The sequence below is a fragment of the Nesoenas mayeri genome (genome assembly GCF_963082525.1).
Source record: "Nesoenas mayeri genome assembly, chromosome: 4".
Classification (NCBI taxonomy): Eukaryota; Metazoa; Chordata; class Aves; order Columbiformes; family Columbidae; genus Nesoenas; species Nesoenas mayeri.
The window spans coordinates 4837729-4865671 of record NC_137540.1 but is presented as its reverse complement, the minus strand read 5'-3'; the positions used below and the strand labels follow the sequence as shown (position 1 = coordinate 4865671).

Below are 27943 nucleotides of genomic sequence, written 5' to 3'. Positions count from 1 at the left end.
CGGGGGCTTTGGCGGAGGGGTGAAGAGTGAGCCGTCCTAAACAACCCGGAGGCGTGATTGAAGGCGAGCAATAATTAACTGGAGGAGGAAGAGGAGGAGGAGGACGAAGGAGGAAGGCACCGCGCGGCAGAGCCCAGCTGAGCCGAGCCAGCGAGCGGCGCTGGGACGCGGCAACTTCGGCCGCAGCGGAGCAGCCGGAGCCCTGACCGCAGCGGCGGCCGCCGCCTCAGCCCGCGCCTGCCCTGCCCGAGGGGGAGAGCCCCGCCGCCTCCCCGGACATGTCGGAGCATAAGGCCGTCGATCCCAAGTTATCGACGACGGACAGGGTGGTGAAAGGTGGGTGCTCGCTCCCCCGCTGCCCTTTCGGCCGGGTCGTCTCGCCGTGTTCCCCGGCCGTGGTCGCGTCCATCCCCCCGCTTCCCGACCAGGTACCGCGGGGCTGCGGGCAGCGCGGCCGCTGGAGGCGGTGGGCTCGGCCCGGGGGCTTGCGCCGGGCCCCGGTGGAGGGTTTGCGGCTTCCCTCGCCCGCCCGCCCGGCGCTACATTGCAGTATTTCCCCCCCTTCCTCCCCCTCCACCGCCGCCTCCCCCTCTCCGCCTTGAAGGCGCTGCACAGGGCTGGCGTGAGAGAGAGGGGGAGCCCCAGCTTCCTCACCGCCCCGGTGCCCGGGGGAGAGGGAGGCAGGGCTCGGCCCCCTCCCCCAGCCCGCCTGCTCCTTCGGGCATCCCCCCTTCCTCCTCCTCCTCCGGACTGCGCTCCCAGACCCCCCCCCGCAGGCTGCGCCGCTTGTCACTGCCGTTCGCTCCCCGCATGCAGCAGGATGCCTGGAAACCTCCCCGCTCCCCCCAGCCGGGCTGCGCTGCCCGGCTCCCCCCGCACCCCGGTCCCCGCAGGGCCGCCCCCGCGGCGGGGATGCCGGGCGGGCGGGGAGGGACGTGGCCGTGGGCGCATGGGGGCGGCGGGAGGCGGCTTCCTCCTCCTCCTCCTCGTCCTCCATCGCCGTCTCCTGCTGACGGCCCAGCCTGCGTGGATGTGGAGTTATCCAGCGGGGAACCGCGGCCGTGTGCGTGCAGATGTGCGGGGGGTGCTCGCCACGAACGCGTCTCGGCTCCATGATTTTTTTTCCTCGGTTTCGGAGGTATGCGTGTGCCGTATAAACAAATTAGAGTTGGAATTAACACCACATTGTGCCCTGCAGTACAGACCAAGGTCTTATTTACCGAGGTGGTGCCTGATTTAAATTGCACATGTGCATTTCTCGGTGCGTGGGTATTTGGTTTTTTTATTTTATGTTTTTTCTTCTACACTGGCCACGTATACGCTTGGATATAGTGTATTTCATCCGGTTAGGTTGTGACCCCTATACCAATGCAGAGTGGTAACAATGGAAAGCACAAACCCTAGATGCATTCTGCATCCTTCCAGATCCCAGGAGGCTGGAAATGGAAATGGCCTTGGAATATATACACTTCTGTATTTACACGAGTGTACACTAAACTAAACACCCAGTGTAAATATTCAGAATGGCATATTACTTATATTTTTATATTGATGCTTCTTATCCATTTTCCCCCTCTGACTTATTTTGCTATTCCCTCCAAATTAAATTTTATATCTTCAGATACCATAAGAAACATAATTTCAAGCACGATAAGAATTTCTAATAAAAGACTTGCGAATTCACCTTTATTTTCTAGTATCTGCAATATTTACCACTTGTTTAGGTAGTCAGTCTGTTATATCACACCAGGAGTGGGCTTTGGAAGCCTGAAACAGCTATGTTTAACTGATGCTTCTGTAGAAACAACAAATGAAGGAATTGAGAAGGGGTTTTTTTTGTGATTATGTTGTGTCTAACTTTTAAAATGTTATTTATTATTTTTAATCTGCTTTGGCCGTAACACATGACCAAATGTCCTGATCTTTGCTGTAGCAGAACTTCCTTCATCTTAAGTCGATGTTCATCATGAGCAGGATTATCTCTGTATTTACAAACCCCCTCAGTGGTTTCAGCGCTTCTTAATGTGTTTTGTCAGTAATTGCCCTTTGCATTTTTGTAATGTCTTAGGAATGGTACTTTCAGATGTTTGCGAAAACTTAGCAGGATCTATAGTTATGTATTTTTATGATGCAACTAAACCAGAAATCAACTTTGTTAAACTGAGTTGAAGTATTGAAGACATCCATTCTGCTCAGGTGTCCATCTCACCTGGTAACTGTTGTCTCATCAGTGTTTCACTGGAGATGTGAGGATTTAACTGGTTCAGTCCTTTATTAAATATTGAAAGGCCTTAAAATAGCATCTGAACAGAGTAGTACACAGTAAACTAATTCTTAATAGGAGTTTTCTTTGCTGAGTTGTAGACACTTCACCTTGCCTTCATATAGACTGTAGGGAAATAAGAGTAAGAAGACAATTGGTGGTGATAATAGTAATAGAGGTAGGAAATGATTACTTAGTTTCTTTCCTATAGGACGTGATTTGTACCTTGTGGATATGAGCAACTGGAATAGGCTCGAAATGTTAAATAAATAAGAAATAATAATAAAAAAGGCACCTTGAAAGCACCTCTGCAAGTAGTTGGTATTTTAGATATTCTGATGTTGGCGAGATATAACCTGTGCAAACCACCTCATTTTTTTCTTTATCATACAAAACCTTACATGGCAAGGAAATGTTTTTATCTTACAGATGTAGGCTCTAGATTAAACTCCTGGGTTTGTTGTGTTGTTTTGGGGTTTTTTTTGCTAGTTTTTCTTGTGTTTGGTTGGCCTTTATTTTAGGGCCTTTTGATTTGCTGGTGCCCGACAGGAGATGTCTCTTTCTAACAACATTTCTGGGCTGGCTGGTGAAAATCCCGGCCCAGCGCTGTTACGTAAGGGTGGGTTTGGTTTGGGGAGGTGACGGCTCCAGCAGCTTCATGCAAATCTCTTGTGGCTGACAGCTGCCTCTTGTTTGTCTGAGGCTTAAAACAATGAAAATATACTGGGAAGTGGGGTGTTTCTGTAGGTGAGGACTTCATCTCCTACTCCATTTTGCTTTGCTTATTGAATTGTCTGAACTTTATTTTTATACAAAGTAAAATATGCTTGTGGAAGAGGGGGGAAAAGCTCTGGAGGCACCAAGTGCTTGTAAGGCCTTAGTCTTGTTATTGTGCAGTTACATTGGGCAGAGTGAAGTTTTTGGATCTGACACTGTCGTGCCATGATCAGCGTAAAGAAGAAATTCAAGTCTATGTGTAATTTTCAGATGCGAATTAGCTCGTGGTAAAGTTGACAAAATAGTGCTCCGTGGAATGAAAGGGGAAGAAGATCCGCTGTGGGGATGCAGATGATGCAGTTAGTTTGAGAAGTACATTTTTGTTTTACTCTTGTACTTTCTTAAGATGGTATATATGTGTTATTATGCAAATTGGACAGTTCACCTTTACTCTCTGGATTTTGCGATCCTGTAGAGTTGCAACGCTTTAAACGGTCTGTTGACCGCAAATAACCTGTGCGTTCAGGTACATTCAGAGGTTCCTGGGATCAAGGCTCAGGACAACACGCTGATACTTAACAGATTGAAATTCCTTGCTGTTTTTTCTGTGTTAGAGGTACAGTGCAGCCTTCACCTGCATAGTTCTTGTTCTCCTTATCCACGCTGCTTTATCTCCTGAGACTGCCCAGCCACCGTGTTGTTTTTGTGAAGGTAGGAATACCTGTCCAGGAAAAGCTGCCCTGAGGATACAAGCGCATTCCTCGTGGGTCACATAACAGCTGCCTGATGTCAACAGCTTTTGGTCACTACTGACATTAGCAAGATTTGAACCCCACCAACCTGGAGGGAAGAGCTGTGTATCGTGTTACTTGACCTCCTCAAAATATTCAGTGTTGCATTACTGCCTTCTAGAAATACTGCTCTAAAGCGGAGTAATCCTAAATAAAACCTTCGAAAGTGGACTGGAGCGGTCATACAAAGAAGTAAAGGCAGTGTTTCTTGGAAACCTTGCCATTAGTTAGGTACAGTGATTGTTTTGATTCTTCTGGGCAGGTCAGATGGTTCTGTGCTTTTGAGTGGTTTGTTTGTGGGGTTTTTTTCTTTAGCTTTTTTCCTCCTTTGAACAAAAGTGGACTTTAGGTGAAATCCTTTCATCTCAGCTGTTTAGACAGACTGCTGCCACGGCTTGTGAACCCTGGTGTTGGCAGTTTTCTTGTGTGATGCATGTGGAAGTGCACACAGTTATATCAGCAATTTCCAACGCCCATAATAACTCAACACTGGTCTCCGCTGTCTCTGACTTTCAAACCGTGGCGTTGTTAATGGTGTTCTAAGGTTCAGGCTGCTGTTTGTAATATGAATGCCAGCTCGTGGTTGATTGGTTAGCCATCAGTGTTAAGTTCAGATTCTCGAAAGGTAAAATTGCTGTCAATAATGGGAATTAGCAATGAAGTTTGGGGTTTCCATGAGTCCAGGGAGACTCGTGTGTACTTGCCAAAGGCTTGTTCTCCAGGCTGGGAGCCAGCAGCGGTAGATTGCAGAAGCCTGCGTCTGTCTCTCCGTGAATCAAATGCAATTTTCCCGGCATAGATGTGTCCTGCAAGCGCTGGGCCGCCCTTCTGTGGTTTCTGAGCGATTGTGTGATGACCTGAATGTCAGTAGTGCTGGTGAACATGGTATATATTTTGGTGTAATCTTGAGCGTTAGGAAATGTATGACGATGACCAGCGTTGCTTGGGTGGTTGTAGCTGTCTAATGACAGTAGATTAAAGATGAGGGTGCTGAAGATCCAGCATCTGCCTGATCCTCATGAAGGGAAGAGTTGCTTTGTAGCTGTTCCTATTGGCATGGGAAAGCTGACTCTGTTTTTCTTTCAATTAATTGATCTTTACTTAGTAATGTACTCACTTGTTCTGGGGGGAGCCTGCATCTGGGTTTAAGGAGTTTTATTAACTAGGAACCGTGTCAGAAGGTACAGCTGGGGGTTATCTGCTCTCCTCCATCCACCTGCACCTTCATTGGAAGCCATGGGTGACTCTGTAATCACACATCCCCTGGTACCTTCATCCCTACGAGATGCAGCTGAGAGCAGAAAACAACCGAATATGCTTGCATAGGCTTTACGGTTACTTAGTAAAGAAAATGAGGTTGGCTTGTTATTGTCTTATGTGTAACCATTTTTTTTCTTATCGTGGGGTTAAAACTAAGATAATAACTGTAAGACCAGGTTCTGTAAGCTGGGTGCTCCTTAGGTGCTGCACTCTTTGCTCTTTTACACTGCACCCATCTGTGATGGGTGTGTAACGCTTGTAAAGGATTGCGAATGTAGTAATGAGAAACTGAAACGAAATCAAAGTACAGTGCTTGACAGTTACGCTCATGTAATAAAGCTGGTGATTTATTTTGCTTTGTGAGCTCGCTGAGCCTTGTGGTCATTAAGATCGTTTTTTAAGTAAGGCCTTTAGCAAAACAAGCCTTTTGATGTATAGGCATAGAGAAACAACTGGGGTGATGCTGAGGGCGCCTCTGTGGTGCGGTTATCGCTGCCCTGCACAGGTGGGAGCTTTTGTCATGCTCTTTGTTATGAGAGGGGCTTGCTGAGCATGCTGAGTCTCAGCACTGATAGAAGGTGAGGGACAAAATCGCCTTATTTGTGTGTTTAAAAAACTTCTATATGCTTCTAAATTCCACACTGGCTAAACCCCCGTGCTGTTACCTGCTTGTCTGGGCCGAGCTTAATGAGAGCTGGTGCTTTCGATACCACTGGTGGTGGTGAGAACCTCGAAAGAGGACATCACCTTGGGTGTTATCAGTATTTAACTCAGTTGGAAAATATGAGCTGGTTGAGGTCATTTTCCATAGGGGGATGTTGTAGAGAACAGTCGTTTCCTCCCTGTTATCCATCCATTCCCAAACTGAATAGTGTCTACTTCCATTGCGTGCACCCCGCTTAGAGATGATCGATGTGTCATGGTTGTGCTTGCTTTTTGTGGAGATCGTGATGGGAAACTCAAAAGCAAAATATATTTACCTTTGATAATATAACTTGATGTTTTAATTTTTTGGTGGTAGTTTCATGACTTTGCGAACTCTCGCATTCCTTCCTATCTGGTATTTCTAAAGAGATTTTCTATCAGAAGTAATTTTGGGTTATCTCAATGAGTAAGTACCTGTAGCTTTGATATTCCAAAATAATAACAATAAATAATAATAATAATAATTATTATTATTATTATTTCTTCTGTTTTGCTGAGGGGCTCCTAAAGTACAAAAGCAGGACTATAATTTAAATTTGGCACTCCTTTTAAATATGAGTATTAATTCATACAAGGCTTCCCAGTGATATTGAAGGAGCATATTGTGGGGGATAGTTCCCTCTATAGCTTCAAAGAATATGGAGGAAAGTACTTCCTTGTGAGTATTTTAGGATACAAAGATCTATCTATCTTAACACTTTCCTCAAGCGTGCCATAAAAGAAGCCACAAGTTTCTGAAGTAAAAGCCACTTCAAATCATCTTCATGCAAAGGTGCCTCCTTATATTCCTCTCTATGTGGTTTCACAAGTCAAATTCAAGTTACGTTCACATAATGTTTCTTCAGTTGAACACTTAAATCATTTCCTGTTCTGATAATCAGTCATTTACCGTGACTTCCCCCATGAAAGATCATTTTATGGCTACTCAATCGATAATGGTGGAGGGTATCATCTCAGTTCTGAAAAATATTATAACACGTCATGCGGTGATCTGCCACTCGGGGTGTAGATTCAGATGTATTATTGCTGCAGGTTGTACATTCTTCTTGTTTTCCTTTAATTACTGAATTGGAGGAAGGCAGAGAGGGTTATATGTGGAGAAACAGGGACACAGGAGTGCTATGGTGGTAAATATTTCTTTTAAAGATACAAATCTGAACTACTTATTCCTACTCTACCAACTCCTCCATCAGAAAGCTGCTCCTGGTGAAATAGCTTCTCCGGAGTAGTAACTCCTTGACAGTCATTTACGTGCATTTTAAGCTGACTACGGTATCTATTTTTATAAGCACGGTTGGGCACATTAATGTTGGTATCGTAACACGGCTGTATGGTGAGGACATGACTGTCATATTTTAGGTTGAATTATGATGCCAACACAATCTCCAACTGATTTCCAGCTAATATGATTTACGCTCAGAGCTGGAGAGGGGAAGGAGCAGAGTGGAAAGGCACCAGGGGTCAGAAATAGTGGTTTTAGTTAGGAGTTAATTCCTCGTTGCCTGGGGCTTGCGTGTGCTTAAGGCATTGATGGCCTGTTTTTCCTTTCACAAAGTTTTAGTAAAAAACGTAATTTGAGGATTATCTACCACTTGAACCTCTTTCTACTTAATAAATCTGTGCTGTAGCGAACTTCTATTGCGGCTTCCTTTTGTTTTCAGCAAGTTGTTCTTTTTAACACTTTCTTCCCTTTGGTTTTCAATATGCCCTTTATTTTCCTGTCTATTTCTTTCCTGTGTTTCTTCAAACTGTTTCTCTCCTCATTGCTCTCGTACTTATTGCAGAGCATGTCGAGCAGCCTGAGTTGCCGCTCGCTGACTGTGATTTGGGCGCGTGTACCTGAGCTTCACCGAATTGCGTGTCGTTCCTTTGGCGCCTCTAAGTGCCTGGGGATGCACATAAGAAGAGGAGAAGTAGATGCTGCTTTTTGCTCAGGCTTCTGTCGTAATTCTGCATCCAGCTGCTGACTCTGCCGCTTTCTTTTCGGCAAACAGCTCAAGCTCTCTCATGCTTGTCGCACAAGGATGTCTCTATTTTGCGCCTCTGCTACTGGCAGGTTGCTTAGCAGTAACGTTGGAAACTCGCAGCACGGCTCTTGGTTTTAACTCGTAGTTTGCAGAAAGCTCTGAGGGCAACCATAGCACCCAGTTAATTGCTGATGGAAGGGAAGATTTGGTGACGCTGGTAATGGTTGCTTGAAAAAAGACCCAGAGTTCACCATAGATGAGTGAACTTAAACCCCCACCTTAAATTCTTAAGCGTAGAAGGTGCAGAACATAGTATTATACAGAATCTTTGCAGTGAAGCAAAAAGGAACAACTATGCTAAAACATGGTTGTTTTAAATCTTAGCAATAGTAATAGCTATTTCCCCATCTTTCTGGCTTAATAAAATAATTGAATTCCGTTGCATTGCAGGGCTTTCAAAATGGCAAAGTGTTGTAATGGGATTAAACGTGCGCTGACTGAGGTGGGTATCAATATAACGATGCTGGTATTCTACACCAGGCTCTTTCTCCATCCCGTGTAGGCATTTTATTGTGTCAGATCCATGGTGGCCAAAATACTCTCCTGGAGTTGTCCTGAATGTTGCACAATGTAGAACTGATGTAGCGGAGCACAAAAGTAGAACCAATTTGCTATGGAGCGGATTCTGCTGTAATGTTGGCTCTGATAGTTGCTAATTATACGAAAATATCAAGCCCACACAGTGTTGCCACAAGAAAGGAAATGCACTTTGAACTCCCGATTGGAATGGTGAAAATAATGTGTTAATAATGGGTTATGCAGATGTGGTGCTGCAGACACAGTCTTTAACGCTCGCTCTGGCCCTTGTTCAATAGACTTAATTAATAAAATCCAAACTACAGGTTTTTGGCCTAATTTAGTATGTGATTAGATTTGAATTATTAATTTAAGCTTTTGTGAGTGTCTCTGAAGGTGGGTTGTACAACTGTTTGTGTTTTTCTGGTAGCGACAGCTCAGTAATTGTGTGGCTGGATAAAGCAAAGATCCCAAGTTGTTCATGTTTGGAAGTGACCATCATTTGGAAAGGTTTGAAGTACGTGCTTAACAGTTATTTGTGTCTTTAGATAGAGGTGATAAAAGGAACGACAGTTTCCTTAATCAATTAGTGATTTCTTTGGTAACCAAGAGAAAAACAAAAAACCAAACCAAAAAACCCCAACCAAAACCAACCCAACCCAAGGTGCAGGAACTTGTGACTCCCTTATGGTCTAGTTCTGTATGGGTGATTTTGGAGGAGAAAGCACTTGTGTAGAAAGGAACAAATACTCTTGTGTTTTCTCTAGAAATGACATTAAATTTGAAATAGTATATTCCAGGTTCTGTGGAGATTTTCCATGGGAATACATGCTGGCTTTTCCTCCATCTGTCAAGGAGTAACGCTGCAGTATAGAGTGATATTGAAAAAGTCTTTCTGTATCTATATACATGGGCTTTTTTTTCTACTTTAACCTTTTCTTTGCATTTGTGTATTTGAATCCTTATGAAAAATCCTATTTGGATCACATACCATGCAGTTAATGAATCAATTAAAAGCTTCTAGATGGGGAAGCCTATCCTGTTGATAGCTCCAGCAAAAAGATGTTTCATCATCCACTTTGGACTTGAGATAGTTTTACTCAGCACTCCTCTTTTTCAACAGAAAAGTTGAGATTTCTTGGCTGAATTCTGCTTTTATTACTGGATAGGCTATTCTAGTGGTTTAATACCTCTTATTTACCATAGGTTTTTAAGCTGTTTAACATAATTGACAGCTTGAATGCAGCACCATTCATGCAAAATGCTTCACTGTTCCCTCAAACACACAAAAACAACCCATGAACAGAAATTAAAAAAGAAGTAAATCAGAATTTCAATAATTTTTTTAGTCTTTTTTCCATGGCGCTTGCCAAGTTTCGGTTTGATATAGATTACAATGGTCATACTGTGTTACAATCTTTGCAATAGTGCAACTGGTCATTAGCTGCAATGACACGAACAGCTGTAGTATTTTATGCTAACAGCTGGGAACAATCTAGTTCTCTTCAGTAACTTTCTTTTATTGTTCCTTTCATGCCATTTTTGAAACGAGAAAGCGAGATTATTGTATGCGTTCCCTATTTGACCCCAGGGATTTCTTCGCAGGCAGTGGTGGCAATTAGGTATCAAAATACGGCGTTGCTGTTTGTGCCTTGGACCGTTTCCCTCTGCGGGACCCGTTTCATAACCCGCTGAGATCTGTGGGAGTTGGAGTCTTTTCATTAGCTTGAGTAAACTGTGAATCAAGTCGTCATCATAGGGCTTATAATTTCGGCCTTCCTTTTCAGTGCATGATTTCGCATCGCTTTAAACTGCTTTTTGATATCTGATCTGACGCAGCTTAGGGCAGGACAGCGTTATCTCTCATTTTAACGCTGTGCAAAGTGCGCTTCTAGTTTGCGATGTTCTCGTTTAGCGAGTGAGAAGGGATTGTTTGTAGGTGGCTGGTTTCCTAAGAAGTAATTTGCTGTTCTGTTGGTTTGTCTTCAGAAGTGTGGTCTGAAATGTTTCCTATGTATATGCGTATGGTTGTTTTTCACCCTCGACAAGCAGAGAACTGGCAAAGGCAGTTAGTGACATTTTTAGTTACTCATGTGCTCTGCGTGTTTAACCCTAAATTTGATTTAGATTATTGATGAGTGGTTTTTCTATGTCTTTTCTTTTAAGAGAAGTTTCCTGAGATAAAGCATCAATAGTTTCTGTTAACTCTAGCAACTTTTAAGCTGTTTGTCCTTCCTTTATCAACAATAAGGAGGGGAAGATGACTTTTAAGATGCTATTTTTTGAGCACGCTGAGTCAAGGTTACTTTTGGTAGGGGGAGGAAAGGAAGGGTGAACTCAAAACCCCATATTTGTACTACAAAAGGGATGAACCTGCATTCATTTCAGTTGAGAGATTAATTTTAGCTTGTGGGCTGTTGACTCCCTTGGCAGGTATGAGGCTTTTTCTCTACCATTTAACCTTCCGCTTGCCGCTCCACTGGAGAAATGGTGTATCTGTAAGTTTTATGAATGACGTGTCCTTTCTCAATCGCAATAAAAAGCGTGAGCTCTGACAGCTTCACAGAAGGATGGTTGTAGCTGGAAGGGACCTCTGAGGTCGTCTGGTCCAGCCCCAGCTCTCTCCACCTTTCCTCATAGGAGAGGTGCATCAGTCTCTTCAACCATCGTAGTGGCCCTTTGCCGCTCTCTGCAGTTGCTCCACATCTCACCGTTTCCGTGTGAAATCTAAATGTAAACAGAAGGTAATTCATACACGTGAAGAACTTGCACATTAGGGAGTAGCACACCCATATTTAACAAGGTACCGCTCCTTCCCTGGAGCCCTGAATTTTGGGTGACACCTCCCTCACGTGTGAATACTGTCTCAGAAGATGAAGGGTATCGCTGTCATTAACAGAAGTCTTGAATGCACGTGATTTAACCTCACATCTTGTATCTTATCGTCACAGACAATACTTCACTGTAGGATATTGTTTGTATAACCTAGGCTAATCTTAGGAGTACTACCAGTCGGAGAGTTGCTCTGCAGACGTCATCTTGGTTACAATCCAGTTGCTATGGCTTCTGAATATGTGTTAGACTCTCCCACCTGGATTTATGGGAGTTGAAGGAGGCAGATTTTTGTAGCCCATCTTGAACTTGAAAACAGCCTCCTGGGCTGCATTAAGGTATTGCCAGAAGGTTTATCCATTTTTTTAAAAATGGATAATTAAAACATTCTTAATCAATTCACAGGCCTTTTGACCAAACATGAAATATAGAAATCTACCTTTAAAATGAAAAGTTGTGCCGACTAATTAAGTATTCTACAGGAAGAACACTTTGTGTGGTTATAACGATCCACCAAAACACAACAACTTATTTTGAAATATTAGCAAGATATGTTGCATTGGGATGATTTAATTGACTTTTATGTAGCTGATGGTGTTGCTGACAAAACATTTGTATGTATCGCTCTCAACAGTTTTCAGAATCGCCTGAGCATGTATAGCTCCCCAGTTTGGTTTAACTGGAAAACAGGGTCAGGCATTATGCCCACTGTACTTGGCTTTGGGCAAATGTAAGGAAAATGGAAAAAAAAAAAGCATTATATGAATCTTTCATAGTTATTACCAACACTTCTGACATGACCATCAGTAAGGTCCATTTTCTGATTACTGAAAGCAAGTGGTTATATTTTTACTAGTCCTTGGTTCATCTGATTTCTTTTCTGCAGTGACATGACAGTTAAAACTGAGGGCGATGGCAATCTGTTCAAAAGCTTTGCAACTTGTATAAATGGCTTTGTCTTTTACCTCTAGTACTCTCTGGCATAGTTTGCTGCTTTTTCATGCTTTTTGTTTCCCTTCACGTTGCCCTGTAAAGCTGTGTAGGAAAACACCCGAATATTGCATATATAAAAGTAAAAGAAAACCTATGATAAGGGGATCTCTTGATGTGAGTAACAGTGGTACTGCATTAAAATGTGAATTGTCTCTGTGCTCAAGTAGATTATACTGTATAGTAAAATCCCAGGGTGAAACACATCCCTGTGAACGGAGTTTAAAGGCATTTATGGTCTTTGCAACACACTGAATGACAACTGGGAAAAGGCCTTGCTAGTGCAGCTAATCCATCTTTGGCCTAATAATTTGCAATTAGAAAAGTGTGTGTTGAAAGATCCCTTGTTGTGGAGAAATTCTGGCTGCAAAAAGGCAAGTGAGGTGTTGGAGAGTTGCTTTAAAGATAATTACAAATAAAAATGGGCTACACCGTTGTCTGCTGTTCAGGTACAGGCCATGCGAAGAGTGGACACCTGGCATAGTCACAAATAATAACCCACCAGAGAAAAGTGTTTCAGTGTATTATATTAATGAAAAACTTACTGAGAGTGACTATGGAGGCAAAGTTTTCATGTAGCTGATGATATATGTCTTTATGAAGGATGATATATGATGCTATGATTTGTTGTTGAGAAACTACTGTGTCCTGATGCTCTGAAACATTGGGCAAGATGAAGAGCTGGCTTCAGTTTGTACTATGTTTTATCTGAACCTATGATGCAAGCTATTTCTAATAAATAATTATATCTGCAAATATTAACAAATTACCAAGGTTTTGTACGGCTTGTAAAATTTTTGCCTGAAGACTTAAGACTGGCCAAATTAAACTGTGTTTCTATCAGGATTTCCAGAAAATAAAGGGCTGTGCAAGGGCAGTGGGTTCTGCCTGTGCCTTGATGCAGGGCCAGCATTTTAACTGCCTCCCTCAAGGTTTAGCAAAAACATTTTTTGGCTTCAAAAATGCAGTTTTTCTCTTTGTTCAAAGATAACTGGTGACAGTAATAATACTTCTTCTAATGTGCAGGGCAGCCAAGTGAACTTGAGGAGTTGGTGGGACCAGATGGGCTCTCTAGCCAGACAGTGCTACAAAATTGTTTCACAACTGTATTTTAGCTACAGAGTGAATTACCTTTGCCTGAGTTTGTTAATCAAGTACCACGGATTATTTTGGTCAAAACCATTCCTTTCAAGGCTTTGTTCTTCCCTTTTGTCTTTTAGAAAAGCTAACTTTTTTTTAAAAAAAGCACAATGGTGCATTTATGATCATCAGTCTATACACATAGGAATGATACATGGCAACCATCTCCTTGCTGGAGTTCTCATTCTTCATCAGCATCTGTATGCAGATTATCCATATGCCTTCTGTCTGCTTTGCTGCCATACTGATAACAATGTAAATATTTTCTACAAAGGCCACACTTTTGCATTTTGCAGTAAAAAAAGTGACTTTTGTATGTGCTCACCCTCAACAATCTACTTGGGAATTGTGCTATTTAGTGTAAACTTCACAGTTAAGTAAACTTCATTCAGTGTTAACCTTCACTAGCAAGGAGTGCAGAGTATGATAAATGGACCACAGATGTTGTTATAAATGTTATTTATTTCTATGTTTGTATGTGCTGCACTGTAGAAGTCTCTGAGAGATCCACACAGGTGATGTGTTGGTACATGGGCAGGACTATAATATCCTACAAGCCTCTCACTGATATCAGCAGGTGCTTCCAACCTTTACTCCAGAACTGGAAGTAGAAAAAGTTTGGATGTTTGCTATCGAATGGTAAATACTGGGTGTGCTACAAGTTTGTTTCTGCAGAAGGGGTGGTATTTGAACCAGAACCAGTGTATAAGGGAGAGGTAAGTGTTAAAAGGCTTTCTGCTTTAAACCACACCAATCCCATTTTGAGCCTGTAACTTCCCGTTTAAATGGGGAAATAACCGTGGGTGGTTGTGTGGCAGGTAGGCAATAGTGTTAATGTTTTGTGCTATGTCCTGGCTGGATTTTGATGGTTTAGAAAGCTTTGTGCCTTTTTACACCTCAGAGAAGTCTTAAGTTCCAGGTTGCTAAATCTTACTGAAAATAATGTGTTTCTGAGTTAACTCAAAGGAGTGTCTTTTGATTCTTTAAAAAACAAGACAACAAACCCAAAAAAACCCAAACAAACAAAACCCCAAACCCAAAACCTTAGTAAAATGTATGCATCCGTACATGACCTCTTTTTTAAGTCTTTATATGCAATCTTGGGCCCTTCATGTAAAACAGGATGTTTTCTTGCCTTGGTGACATAGCTACTACAAAACCTGTGTCAATGTGGCCTGTCCAATGTCATACCCTTCCTCTATACCACGGAGACAGTGATGACTGGAATGCATGTTGTCAGCTTCTGTAATCAGGGTACTTGAAATATTTACAATACTGTGATTACTGTCAAACTTCTTATACACACACACAGTGGAACTGCCTTGTATGTTTGTGCATTTCAACTTTAAGTCCTGGTTTGTCTCCTGTTTGTTTTTGGTTTTTAACCTAAGGTGTTTGGCAAAAATGAATAAGATATAAGCTTCTGTATCTCGTGTCTGAGGTTTGCCATGTAGACACTTAGATCTCAGTGAAATAAGCAGGAGGAAGGAGCACTTATGCAAAACTTGAAGCTTTTCAAAGGCCACAATGAGCCCTCAAGCATCTATTGAAGCTCCCAAATTCTCTTTCAGGGGATTGTCTGTCTAGAGACTCAAACATTTTCATGGATCCAATGACTGGAACTGAGCAAGCAGAGGGGTAAATCCTGGAAAGGATTTGCTGCAAAAGCCTCTTGTGTTTGGAAGACCACCTCAGATGGCCAGGACCAATCTATGAATAACTGCCCACCCCTGTTACTTTCAGTAGGTACAAGACACAGAGGAGTTTTGGTGCAAGACTTGACAGTCTGATATGTCTCTTTATTTTGTTGAAGGGCTGTGAACAGCTGGTGCCATCCTTGGTTGAAAAAGCCACTGCTTTGTAGAAGCAGCTTCTTGTTTCAGACCCTGGTGCTCAGTCTAATGGGAAATAACAAGGTAGCCCAAAACTATTACAGCCGTAATACTTCCTGCCTCGCAGGCAGCGTTCACAGAAAAACCTTCTAAACCCTGACTACAGGCTTGTTTAATTGAATCTCATATTTTAAACTGGGCATATCTTGGGTTGAGTCCAGGACATGGCACTGGGGAGGGTTTGGTGGCACCAGTTGACAATGCTGTCCTGTAACTGGATTGAAAGGATGTGCCCACCCCGTGACAGGCAAAAAACCTTCCCTCTTGGATGCTTCTTGCTGGGGATCTCGTAGAATCTTTTATGCTGGAGCCTAGAGCTCCAAAATGAGGCTTTTGTGAGCAGTTTTGCTCCTCTGGCACAAGCGAAATACCCACAGCAAGAACATAAGGATTTCGCATTATTGCTGGGCAGAAATTGTGGAAGCTGCAGGATAAAGAAATGAAGAGAAAACAAATATTGGTGTAAAGAAATCATGCTTGTGTACGTGACTGTGTAGCTTTTGTCTTCCCTCAGAGCTGAGGGCTCCTCTGGTCACGTCTGCCTGGCTCGCGCGGCCTACACTGCCAGGCCCCGCGCTCCGTCTCCTAACAAGCTTTAATAGCTTTTTATTCACCTCTGTCTGATAATTTTTCATTTTGCAGGCTTATTATTTTTTAGGAGTTCAATCCCTTCCCCCAAAGGTTGTTTCTTGTCTATTGATGTACATAAACCACCTCAAGGCTTTCTTAAAGAATAGTGGAAGCAAGCCCATTAGTTCTCCCAGGAGGAAAGTGCACTGAGGTCACTCGTATTCCTCTTGCTTCCCTTTTGGTTTTGTTCACTCCCGTTCCTTGTCAAACAGCCAGGAAGATTTGTCAGGAATCACTTTTAATTTCCTCTTGTGCAAAATATAATCCAATATGGACTTTTATTTTTCTCATTTGTTTGATCCCTGTGTGGTTAATGGAAGGGAATGGACTACGTAACTAAGGTTCACCTTGCCTGGACAGCCTTTGGTTATTGTGACTTGTGTTTAAGAAACCAAAACCCCGTGTTATAAATTTAATTTGACTGTTATAAACATCTTCATATTGCTCTGTGGACTACTATTCAGGTTTTCAGGTGCTGGAGGATTTTATTGGGAGAGGAGGGACAATCTGCAGAAAGGGGCAAGTGTGGAAAGCAGGGGCAATACAATATTTTGTTCTCTACCGACTTATTTTTTCTCCTAATGATTTTTCACTTGAGCCCAGGCCAAGAAAGGGGAATGTTGTGGGTTTTTTTGGTTTTGCTTTGTTGCTCTTGCTCTCAAGATAGTGCCACCTGGCAAGGGTTAATCTTTATATGGGAATATGAATCATTACTGTGCAGCCTGGACTTCAAATACAGTCAGTTGGCCTTGTGTTTTCAGTAGTAAATCTCTTTATCTTCTCCAGAGAGGTCACAGCTTCTTCTTTCCCTCTCATTTTTTAACTGGAATATTTGCTACCGTTTAATAAATTTGCTGGAATTGTTACGGGTGGAAAGCAGTCGAGCTGCTCACAGCGCAATATTTAAAGGTTTGTAGCGTATATTGAAGGTCTTTTTGTTTCACAGCACACTCCATTTTTGATTGTCTGATTTAACTTCATCAAAATCGAGTCTCTCTGGCACTGGGAAGTAAATGTGAAAGGGCACTATGTCTCATTTGAACAATGAGAGGGGTGTGCAGTCGTTTAACTTTCCTTGAGGAGGTTCTTGGGCACTGAGCCAGCTACAGATTATCATGACCTGTGAAAAGTGATCCCGGCATATATGTTCGCAGTAGTTTGTTATATAGCAATGACTAATTAAGACAAATAGTCTCTGAAAAGCCTCTTAAAATCTTAGGAATAAAAGGTCTCATTTTCTCCAATACGTGCTTTCCTAAGGCAAAGTGATTATTCCATAAAATCTGAATGTCCTGTGGTGATTTTTCTCCCCCAAGAAAATCTGTGTGAAATGCACAGAAGAGCTGTGTATAGAGAATATATTGTTCTCAGCTTCTCAGAGGGCAGAATTCTTGTTACAAATTGAAAGCATTAATAAATTTACAGCACTAAGGAGAGCAACTAAGAAATGATTGAGATGTTTTTATCTTGAGCGGGTAGCAACACTTAAAACCAATTTTTATAATTCAAGCACAAATTGTCATTGCTATTCACAATGGCTCATTACTTGCGCATTCAATGAAAAGGACCATGAAGATTCATCCTGTTTCCCCCTCTTATTTACTTTTTCAACTGAACTGTGTCGCTTTGTGACCTGATCTGAAGGACGATGGGAACAAAGTGTGTTGACAGGTTGGTGTTCTTTGAGATCTGCTGCCAGACGACTTGTGGAAAAACACCCAGTTCTAGCACGTATGGAAAGTCAGATCAAATAGTATATGGGAGACTGACTGCCTTCATTTTGGTCATTACAAAATGGGAGCAAATGATATTCTTATAGAAGTGTTGTAGCTCAGGTGGGCTGTCGGAGTATTGTCCTTCTGGGGACATTTGTATACAGATTAAAAAAGGCAGGTTTCGTAGTTCTAGGATGAGATTCTCCATATGTACATCGGTTTTAAGTTACTTTATATAAAATAACTTCCCATCTAAAAGCAAGCTGAAGGGAATATCTGTCTAAATTGCTTCTAGTCGTATAGAAGTTTTTCAGTATTTCATGCCGGAGCTGTATTGCTAAGCCTCCATGTACTGGGCTGGCCATAAGAACGAGCTGTTCTCTTCGGCCTTATCTAATAAAGTATTTGCTTTAGCTGTGTGCCGACTTCTTTTTGGTTATTCACAGCACTGGCTGAAGAGCCAGTTCATTATAATGTGTAGCATGCAAGTCATGGTGCTCCCTGTATCAGCAGTCAGCCCTGTCTTAATGTATCAGATAAGCATAACAGTTTACAGAAGGCTGAGGAAATTAACTTAAGGACTGGTAAATACTGTTTGCCTTATCTCTATTAACCTAAACAGTTTCTCTAAATGGCTGGTGGTAAATGATCTTGACCAAGTTCTATGAAAATAAAGCGTTTAATTTTGAATTGGTTTGAGAGGCCAGCCAGGGTTTACTCGTCTGCAATGGTAAGTTCTCAAATAAATCGCAAGATCATGTATGGGTGGTTTTGAGACAGGCTTATTAAATACATTAAGAATGTTAAATTGCAATAGCAATATTTTATTTTTTTCTAAAAAGGTTAGTTATATTTTTCCGCAATTGTGTAATCTGGTATCTTACAGAAGTTGTTAGGAGGAATTGTAGAAGGTTCCGCATCCTCTCAGAATGATTAGAAGAGGAATTTAAGTGTAGCGCTCCTGCAAACATCTGCAGGAGGCTGGAGTTTGTGACTTTGTCATTTTGCAGGAACAGGGGTGGATCAAAGATCTTTTTCCTGCTGGCATCTTATTTTGCTGCTCCATGGTGAAAGGATAACGAGGGGACATAGTGTCTTGGCTGTGAGGGGGGATACAACCCTTGACATTCTCTTGAAAAGGCCAGAAAATGACCTGTTTTCTCAGGTTCTTGCCTAAAGCCAAGTGCGAAGCGCTCGTTCGGTAACTTCATGATGCTAATACTTACAGGAGTTTAATCTGTGATGGAAGGCAAGAGTTGAAATAACTAACTTAGTACCTAACTAAATATCTAGTTGAATATCTATTCTGAAATGAATCGTAGGACCGTTTGTAGAATATCTGAGATCACATCTGGGGTCATCAAGTACAGCCATGGATGTGCTTGTCCCTTTCTAGTGGCTTTTGTGTACTTGCAAAACCGCAGTGACTTCTTTAAAAGGTTTATTTGGATTGAACATTTCGGCTTTTTCAATGACCAAACGCAGTATACGAACTATGAGATTCTCCAGAGATTAAGTGTAAGATAGAAGTCACAAGCATTTCCTAAAACCAGTGTAGAAGTGGACTTGCTATAACCTCGATTTGCTGTTAATACCGAGCATGCTGTATGTCTTGTGTTCATGCAGAAATCTCTCCCCTGTGCTGGGAAGTGCTGAAGTGATGGAGCTGCACTTGCACAGGAACATTTGTCCCTGGGGAGGGAAGTTTCCCTGCAAATCTCCTTTCCAGGGGTGTTCTAGCAGAATGTTTCTCTAGCATAAGCTCTTGCAACTTGAGACAAATAATCCTAACTTATTATGAATGCAGCAGTGAGAGCGAGGCCTCTGGAAATAGATCCAAATCCATATTTGTGGGTGGGAGCGTGTGAGGCTTGATGGAGTTTGGTTAATTTCTTTTTAATCTGATGCCTTGAGACAAGCAGCTGCGGTGCCTCTAGCATCGCCGCAAAATTGAATTAACCACATGTGCTGCTTTTACTGATCTGTAGAAAGCAATGGCAGCCCAGCCACTGTCAATGGTCGGCTGGATTCCACCCAACCTGTTGCCTGTTGCCCTTCCGCAGTGATTTCCACCTTCCCCAGGGAAGCTTTTCCTGCTCCTTGAGGGCTGAACGATTCGATCCTTTTGTTTGTAGGAATTTTCTGTAATCTCCGACATCCTGACTTAAAGATTGAAGGGTGGAAATTTCCTTCCTGCCTCAATTTACCTTTACTTAGCCACTGTTTGCTATAAGGAAAATAAAAATGGACATGAAAAAATAAACGATCATGGGAGTCTAATAATGATTTTAGTGTTTGATGCGTATTTTTTTCCTGAAGTTATCTCTGTGCAAGTTGCAGGTGGAAAAGTCATCAATATGTAGGAATGCGGAGCTGGTAGAGGTTATAAAATGGATAGAGATAAAAACAAAGAGTCAACTTCTCCCCCTACCTGTTCACCCAAACCAGCACAATCTGAACAAAACTTCCTCGGCCAACACAGCCCTTATCTGCCCGTGAAGGACCAGCATGTGCAAGGCCATAAATAAAGTTCTGCCGGTTTTGCTTTTCAAGCATACAGACCTGGGCTTCCAGGTTGAGCTTTTTTGCACCCATCTCTCTTTGGGACCCAAATGCCGCGGGTTGAACAAAAATTACATTATCCCTAGTAAGTTGTGCCTCATTAGAATGATCACTTTTTAGTCTAGAGTCTATATATAATTACTCTGTTGGCAATATAGCAAGGGAAGTTATAGAACTCTCAAGTGGAAGAACCAAAAATGACCAAGGTGCTGTTTTCTACTGGAATTACAATGCTGACAAAACTATAGTCACTGTTTTTAGTCACTCTTTGCTATGAAGTCCAGAAAAAGTAATGACAGTACTTGTATGTCTATGGGTTCAGTATGAATACATTCTGTATAATATTTTAAACTATGCTAGACTTTGTGTGGTAATATGTCAGGTAGTTGTGTTGGTTTTCTAATCACTGAAGTTTTGAAGGTGTGAATCTGATGGATAAAATGTCAGTCTTACCGCTGTACTTATTTCTGTATCGAATTGTTTAAAGATCCATTGGGGTGTGCTAGCAGCAAAGCAGAAACAACTTTAATATATTTATCCCAGGCTAATGTAGCATCAGCTAATTATGCAATATATTGCAGTGTTCCAGACCAGCATGCGGAGCTCCTGGAAGGCTGGAGGATGCATGACAAGCACAGGATGGTGTCACAGGATCACAGAATGTCAGGGATTGGATGGGACCTCAAAAGATCATCCAGTGCAATCCCCCCATGGAGCAGGAACACCCAGATGAGGTTACCCTCAGTTCTAAAGGACAGGGAACTGCTGGAGAGAGGCCAGCGAAGAGCAGCAAAGATGCTGGAGGGAGTGGAGCATCATCTGTGTGAGGAAAGGCTGAGGGAGCTGGGGCTTTGGAGCTGGAGAAGAGGAGACTGAGGGGTGACCTCATTGATGTTTACAGATATATAAAGGGTGAGTGTCAGGAGGATGGAGCCAGGCTCTTCTCGGTGACAACCAATGGTAGGACAAGGGGTAATGGGTTCAAACTGGAACACAAGACGTTCCACTTAAATATGAGAAGAAACTTCTTCTCGGTGAGGGTGGCAGAGCCTGGCCCAGGCTCCCCAGGGGGGTTGTGGAGTCTCCTACTCTGGGGACATTCAAACCCGCTTCCTTGGTGTCCTGGTGTTTATTAGTTTCAGATTTGTGAAACTCTTCTGCTCAATAAATTTTTTACACTGTGAAGCTCGTAATGAATGAAAAACTTGACTTGATCCAAAAGGTGGAGTTCGCGTTTCTTTTGGAATGGCTCCTGTGTTGTTCAGTTTGCATAAATATCAGAGCTCAGCTTTACCGAGCTCAATAAAACCTGAATAATTCATGCAGCTCTGACTGGCGGTTGACAGGAGAAGCAGCAGCAGCGCTTTTGCAATTTTTGTGATTGCTGAGATGGCTACTTGTTAAGAATTAAAATGAAGTTCCTAAAAACTGAGAGTAGAAAAAATATTTCAACTGGAAGCATGCCGTTGTTAGATAGTTTTTCTTTTTTGTGACTCGCAAACCTTGTTAAGCTGAAGTGTAGCGATAAGAAATAGAGACCATTGAAAAGGAAAATGGTGTTCATGTGTTTCCTGCTTTATTGTTATTTTGCGTTTAACTTAATTTGGTTGTGGCAAGATTCACGTGACCTAAAACATCCTTTGGAAGCAAATTTGCCGGCTTGCATGGCTGTGCTTATTAGTTCTGCATTTTGAAGGAGTCCTGAGTGTATTCATGAAGCTCGCTTTCATTATGATACGCTATACTGTGAATTATCTCATACTGCTTTATTTTACTTCGCTTACGGGAAATGAAGTATGGATGACTTTTATTTAGTTAGCAGTAGGTGGTCCTTGTGCTTTTTGATATTTAATTTATAGAAAAAAACATATGTATGAAAAGAGTGCAGCAAGTGTGCATTTTTCTTTTTGCGTGAATAAACAACGAGGTTTTTTAATTGCTACCCGGAGGAGCAGGATTTAGTTTATAAACGTATCCCTCCTTTTAGACTGTAACAGATGCATTACTGTTCTCCCTTGGTCACTCTTGCATGAAACAGGAAAAACGATGCAAAGCTTTCCTTGGAACTACAGAACAACTACCCCGTATAAAACCTGTCAACAGCACCAGCGTGGCTTGTAAGCTGATGTTTTCTGTTGAGCAGCCTCCAAAACTGCGGAGAAAAGGTGCCCAAACGCATCCCTTGTAGGAAATCAAAGACGTGAGGGGGTTTCTAGGTCGGGTGTTGAGCTAAGGGAATGGGTGTTATTCATCATCATCTTGTTTTAAACCTAGGAGCAGCTCTAGGGGTTGCAGGTTTAAGTAACGGCACCGATAGTGGGTGTTGGTACCAAGAGCCGAGCGTTGGTGTGTGGGACGGAGCGATGGGAAGATCTGTGTCCGAGTCCCGATGGGGTGATCCGTGTAACGTTACAGGAGACTGCTGACCCTACAGAATTGTGAGGGATTAAACTGCCGCTTGTTTGTATAGATTTCTTACTAAGGGTCGCTAATTCTAATTGAAGGCGTAGGTCTTTAATTAAATAAACTTATTTTAATCTCTGTTGCGTGGTATTCAGGCTGAAGAGTAGTTGCTCTATTGGGATTTAAACAGTAAGTTGGATTTTTTTTTGGGTATAACTTTGCAAACATCAAGTAGCTCCATGATCAAATTAACAGCCTTCTAATCTACATAGACATGTAGCTGCTTTATTTCAAATACATGGATCATTTAGCATAGTTTTATTACTTGTGTCCTTTACGTGCTTGGGAAGGGTGGGTGGTTTTTATTTTGGTTTGTTTTTTACCCTGTCCAGGGAACACATGGATTTGGGAGAGTTGTTCTACATCTGAAAGCTTGTCAACTCATATAAGTAGTTCCATTCCTAAATAGTGACTTCTTTTGCAAGTTATCTGCTTAATTCCATACTTTTGGCCATGAGAATGTTTTTAGTCCAGTGAGTAGGTATATGCACATGAAAACAGGCTCTGTTCAAACTCTGCCCACCAACCTAAACATTAGCAGGTAAAAGTCTTATCAACACACTTGGTGAGGAGAGAAGTATTGACAGTGATGAGATCAGCTTGCGTAAAGCAGATGCTGGAGAAACTATTTCCTTCTATTGCCTGGATGATGACAGACAACACTGCAGTCCGCTGAGAAATTAGGCTGAAACGTTGAACTAGGCTCAGTTGTTTGCTGTCAGACTATTAAGTTAATTCCTGGAGGAGGGTGGCTCAAGTTGTTTACTAGTCGATATTCTCATTATTCATCATCCGTTCGTTACTGTCAAAGACGATAATTTGAGCGTTTTTTTGGAAGACAAAGTGGGAAGGGATTATAAGCAGATAGGAGGACAGATTTAGAATTTCTGGTGATGAATTGGAAAAATGGTCTGAAATCAATGAGATGGAATTTAATAAAGACAGCTGTAAAGTGTTACACTTAGGAGGAATCAAATGCACAAGTATAAATGGGATGGGCAGCATGTTGGCCAGGAAGGATCCAGGAATCGCAGTGGATCATCAACTGTGTTTGTCAGGGGTGGTGTGCATGACACTGAGATTTCATTAGGGCTCTATAGGTGATGAAACATGTCGGATAAATAGTGGAGGAGGTAATTATTCTTCTGTGCTTAGCACTGTGTGTTTAGCCTCTGTTTTAGGCTTCTTGTTCAAGAAGAATGTGGTAGACAAAGCGGTTTCAATGGCACCAACAAGGCCAGAACACAAGGTTTGCAAAGATCAGTTGTTGAGTTTCTTTAGCCTAGAAAACAGAAAGGTTGGGGAATGCCTGAATCTTCACGGATGTGAAAAGATGGTGTAAGGCAGATCGAGACCAACTATTCTTCATTTCTGCTGAGACTGGGACTAAAATAAATAAGTAATTTTAATTGGCAGTAGAGGAGCTTTAGATTACACAGGGTGGAGATTTTCCAGCACTGAACATGTTTTAAGGACGGAAAGAAATTCTCCAGAGGCTTACAAGAGATAGATGAAGCATTTACACCACTGCAAAGATGCACAAATAAAAGCTGGCTGGAGTAGGTGACCCCCTTAGCTGTGGTGTCCTAAAGATGCTGGAGGCAAAGACTGGTATTAGTCAGGGCTTTTCTAGTCCAGATCCAATTCTGCCTGTTAAAAATTCTTGTCTCATTGTAGCGTGTGGTTCTTGGGGTGGGGAAGGGTCTTCATGCCTCACTTGTTTCCTGTGGTGCTTCGGCAGTGGGATACACCTTGCAGGTTGGGAAGGAAAGACTGTTGTTTGAGTTGTGGTGTTGTGTCGTTGACTGTTAAAATGATCAGCTCTTTTTGTAGTTCGAGGCTGTTTGCAGTTGTCTGTCTCATTCTTTTTATTGTACACCAGCTCCTTGTTATCTACCTAGTGTTAACACTATTAATATCGCTTTTAAGATGTTGTTAATGTTTACTTATGCCCTTGTACACCAAGGTTATGTTCACTTTTCTCTCTGGTACCCTCTGAACTGTGTGTGATGAGCTAATATGTTGCATACTTAGCTCTGTACTCATTGAGGTCAATCTTGTGTTGAAGTTACCCAGGAACAAATACGCTTCTGTATTTCTTTCTAATTATCCAGATTCTTCAGTCTTGGGGATTTCAGGTGGTTGTTGTCGTCCTTTTAGCCTTGCTAAAGCTGCATGCAAATCTGCAATGAATTTGAGTTCTGTAGCGAGTGGCATTCCTCATTTCTTGGATTTTTCCAGTTTTATCTAAAGGTGCCTTTCAAAGTTAAGAAAATGAATGTGTGAGAATGAGCTTGAGGTTTTAAAACAAGCCTTGGATTCATCAGAAGCTGTAACACAGCCGTTCTTTGCTCCGTTTGGCGGGACTGCTGGTTTCGAGCCAGCCGGACTGTGTTAACTGCTGTGTTTGCAGAATTATGAGCTGGTAGCTGGACTCAAAATATTGTTCTTTTCCTGTCCGGATCTATCCAGCACTGGACTCACATAAATTGTTTACTTGTCTTTTGCTACGACTTGTAGTAGAAGCTGCTTCCACTGATGAATAAGAGCTTATCTTCTTATTTTGGCCTTAAACAACGGAGGGATAAATTAAAGAATTAGTTGTGTTTGAATATCACGGGGGGGAATCGTGATTACAGGTACTTTTTGCTTTTTAAATAGGGTTGGTATTTTTGAAATTAATGTCAACTCTTACATGCAAGAGGGGGGATGAGACAGTTTTGGGGGAAAGGAAATGAACAGTTTCTATAGAGTTGTGGAGCTCTGTATGTTTTACTGGGCATTGGCTTTTGAGCTCAGTGAAGTGACTTTTAGCTCAGGTGCTGTTGCAAATGAGAAGAATGTTTTTGTAGGTTAAGAGGGGAAGATGAATCTGAGCCTTCTGTGAAGTGATTTTATTCTCGAGGGTGAAGGAAAGTGCATAAAAGTGAAATGATGATGTTTAGACTCATTCAGACAACAAATTGGCTTTTCACTCCGATTATGTAATTTGCAGAGGCTGGAATTTCGAAACACTACTATTCATGCAAGTTTGTCACTTTACGAGGGTCTGGTTTTCAAAGTGCTGCTACACACATGAAATATGTGCCTTTCTATCTTTTATTTTGGCCAAGCAAAAGCTATAAAACCAAAATGTTGGCTTTCAACGTTGAGGCCATTGACCGTTTCTATCAGTCTCGGGGAAGCTGACTTGAAGTGTCACGTACAGAAGGGACACACGTTCCAGATGGTTCACAAGAAATTATTATCATTTAACATAATTCACGGGCTACTGCAGCTGGTACAGGGGTGGGCACCTCTGTGCTCCTAAACCCTGGAGTCTGGTTTAATTTCATTTCCTTCCTTGACAAAATACCTACAGAAGTTTCTCACGCAGTTTTTCTTCAGTGAATAACACCATTAATTGGCTGATATTAGGGTTCCCTTCACTTCTGGTCAGTTCTTTTTTTCTTCAGTGTGTGGAAATATTAGCTTTGCTAGCATAGAAATGTTTTTTTTCAGAAAAACTCAAATATTTAGACAGCCGTTTCCTTTATTCAGTACAGCACTAAAGAGGATATTTTTACTACCCTGACACTGCTCTTACGCTAACTCCTTAGTTTATTTGGCTGCTTGTTTTGCCTTCTTTGTGCTAAAACAATTGGTTTATGATAGTCTGTTCTCTTATTTCTCTGCGGCGCTTTTGCTCTCTCCGTATGGGGCACAGCAGGTATTTTGTCAAGGGTCGTGGCACGTGTAACATCAAGTGGTGTTGGGGATGGGACTCGACCTCCCTGAAAACCTAAAGCTATAATTTTCAGTGTTGTAAATTCACACAGAATCACCAAATGTCAGGGGTTGGAAGGGCCCTGGAAAGCTCATCCAGTGCAATCCCCCCATGGAGCAGGAACACCCAGATGAGGTTACACAGGAAGGTGTCCAGGCGGGTTGGAATGTCGGCAGAGAAGGAGACTCCACAACCCCCCTGGGCAGCCTGGGCCAGGCTCTGACACCCTCACTGAGAAGTTTCTTCTCAAATTTAAGTGGAACCTCTTGTGTTCCAGCTTGAACCCATTGCGCCTTGTCCTATCATTGGTTGTCACCAAGAAGAGCCTGGCTCCATCCTCCTGACACTCACCCTTTATATATCTGTAAACATGAATGCGGTCACCCCTCAGTGTCCTCTTGTCCAGCTCCAGAGCCCCAGCTCCCTCAGCCTTTCCTCACACGGGAGATGCTCCACTCCCTTCAGCATCTTTGCTGCTCTTCGCTGGACTCTCTCCAGCAGTTCCGTGTCCTGCTGGAACTGAGGGGCCACAACTGGACACAATATTCCAGATGTGGTCTCCCCAGGGCGGAGCAGAGGGGCAGGAGAACCTCTCTGACCTACTGACCACCCCCCTTCTAATCCACCCCAGGTACCATTGGCTTCCTGGCCACAAGGGGCCCAGTGCTGGCTCATGGTCACCCTGCTGTCCCCAGGATCCCCAGGTCCCTTTCCCCTACACTGCTCTCCAACAGGTCATTCCCCAACTTACACTGGAACCTGGAACCTTCAGGCTTCGTAAATATTTTATGTGGGTCTGAAATAGGCTTGTTGCACTTAAGCAGGACTAGTGTTGCCTTACCAGCCCAGGCGCAGCTCGGTGTGGGTTTCTGCACATCAGCACTTCTGAAAATCGCTCCCCCTCCAGCCCCAGATGCTTTCCATGCCAAGGGAAAGGCGTTTGTTATTTATCATCCCATCGGATTTAACATACCAGCTACTTTTGCGGGATGTAAATAGTGTTTAAATACACCGCATACTTTAATGTACTGATTTAAACTTAATACTTGCTAAAGAGACACTTTGTGTTTTCAGCCACTGCATCTTTGCATATCCTAGAGACAGACAAATCCATGGCAGAGGTTTGAACTCCTTTGTGAGTGGCATTTACTGTCAATCCCACTTTCGACATCATGTACTTAATGACAATTGCAGTCACTAAAGCAGTTGCACAGTAGGTTTCTTGTTTTTTATTTTAAACCTACTATGTAGAATTCTCTGCAGCATGTATTCTAGGCTTTCTGAATTAAATGGTCTTTATGGCATGCAGAGCTGGTGTTTGAAACATGTGGAAAACAGTACAGTGCTCCCCAAAACCAGGTTTTTGCAGTCTACAGCTTTCTGTATTGTGAGGTTGCGAATCACGGAGTGCTATTGGTCAGCCTGCAGTATCTGTATTTGCCAGACATCATTCTGAATAGCAGAATCGTATGACAGAAGCAGATTTATATGAATATAACCCTGTAAATGTTAATGTTCTTTTCCACTTGTTGGATAATTTTAGGAAGAGTGGCCAGTTTGGCTTTGCAGAGTTACTGCGTGGCAAAGGTGCTTCTCTCCTTTTTGTACGAATCTTAGCTGTTGATATCCAATAGAAACCATCTTAAAATACTTTTATGAAGTCTTCCTCGTTTC

General features: G+C 42.4%; 1 protein-coding gene across 4 annotated transcripts in view; it reads left to right on the top strand.

The window, feature by feature from the left end:
• Nucleotides 1–278: 278 nt before the first annotated feature.
• Nucleotides 279–27943, top strand: part of PPP3CA (protein phosphatase 3 catalytic subunit alpha) — a gene marked incomplete at both ends in the record, with an annotated part of 163035 nt that continues 135370 nt past the window's right edge. For all 4 annotated transcript variants that reach the window (XM_080343097.1, XM_080343096.1, XM_080343095.1 and 1 more), the window contains one exon: nt 279–336. In XM_080343097.1, the coding sequence (XP_080199223.1) occupies nt 279–336 (58 nt within the window). The remainder of the gene's footprint in view (nt 337–27943) is intronic.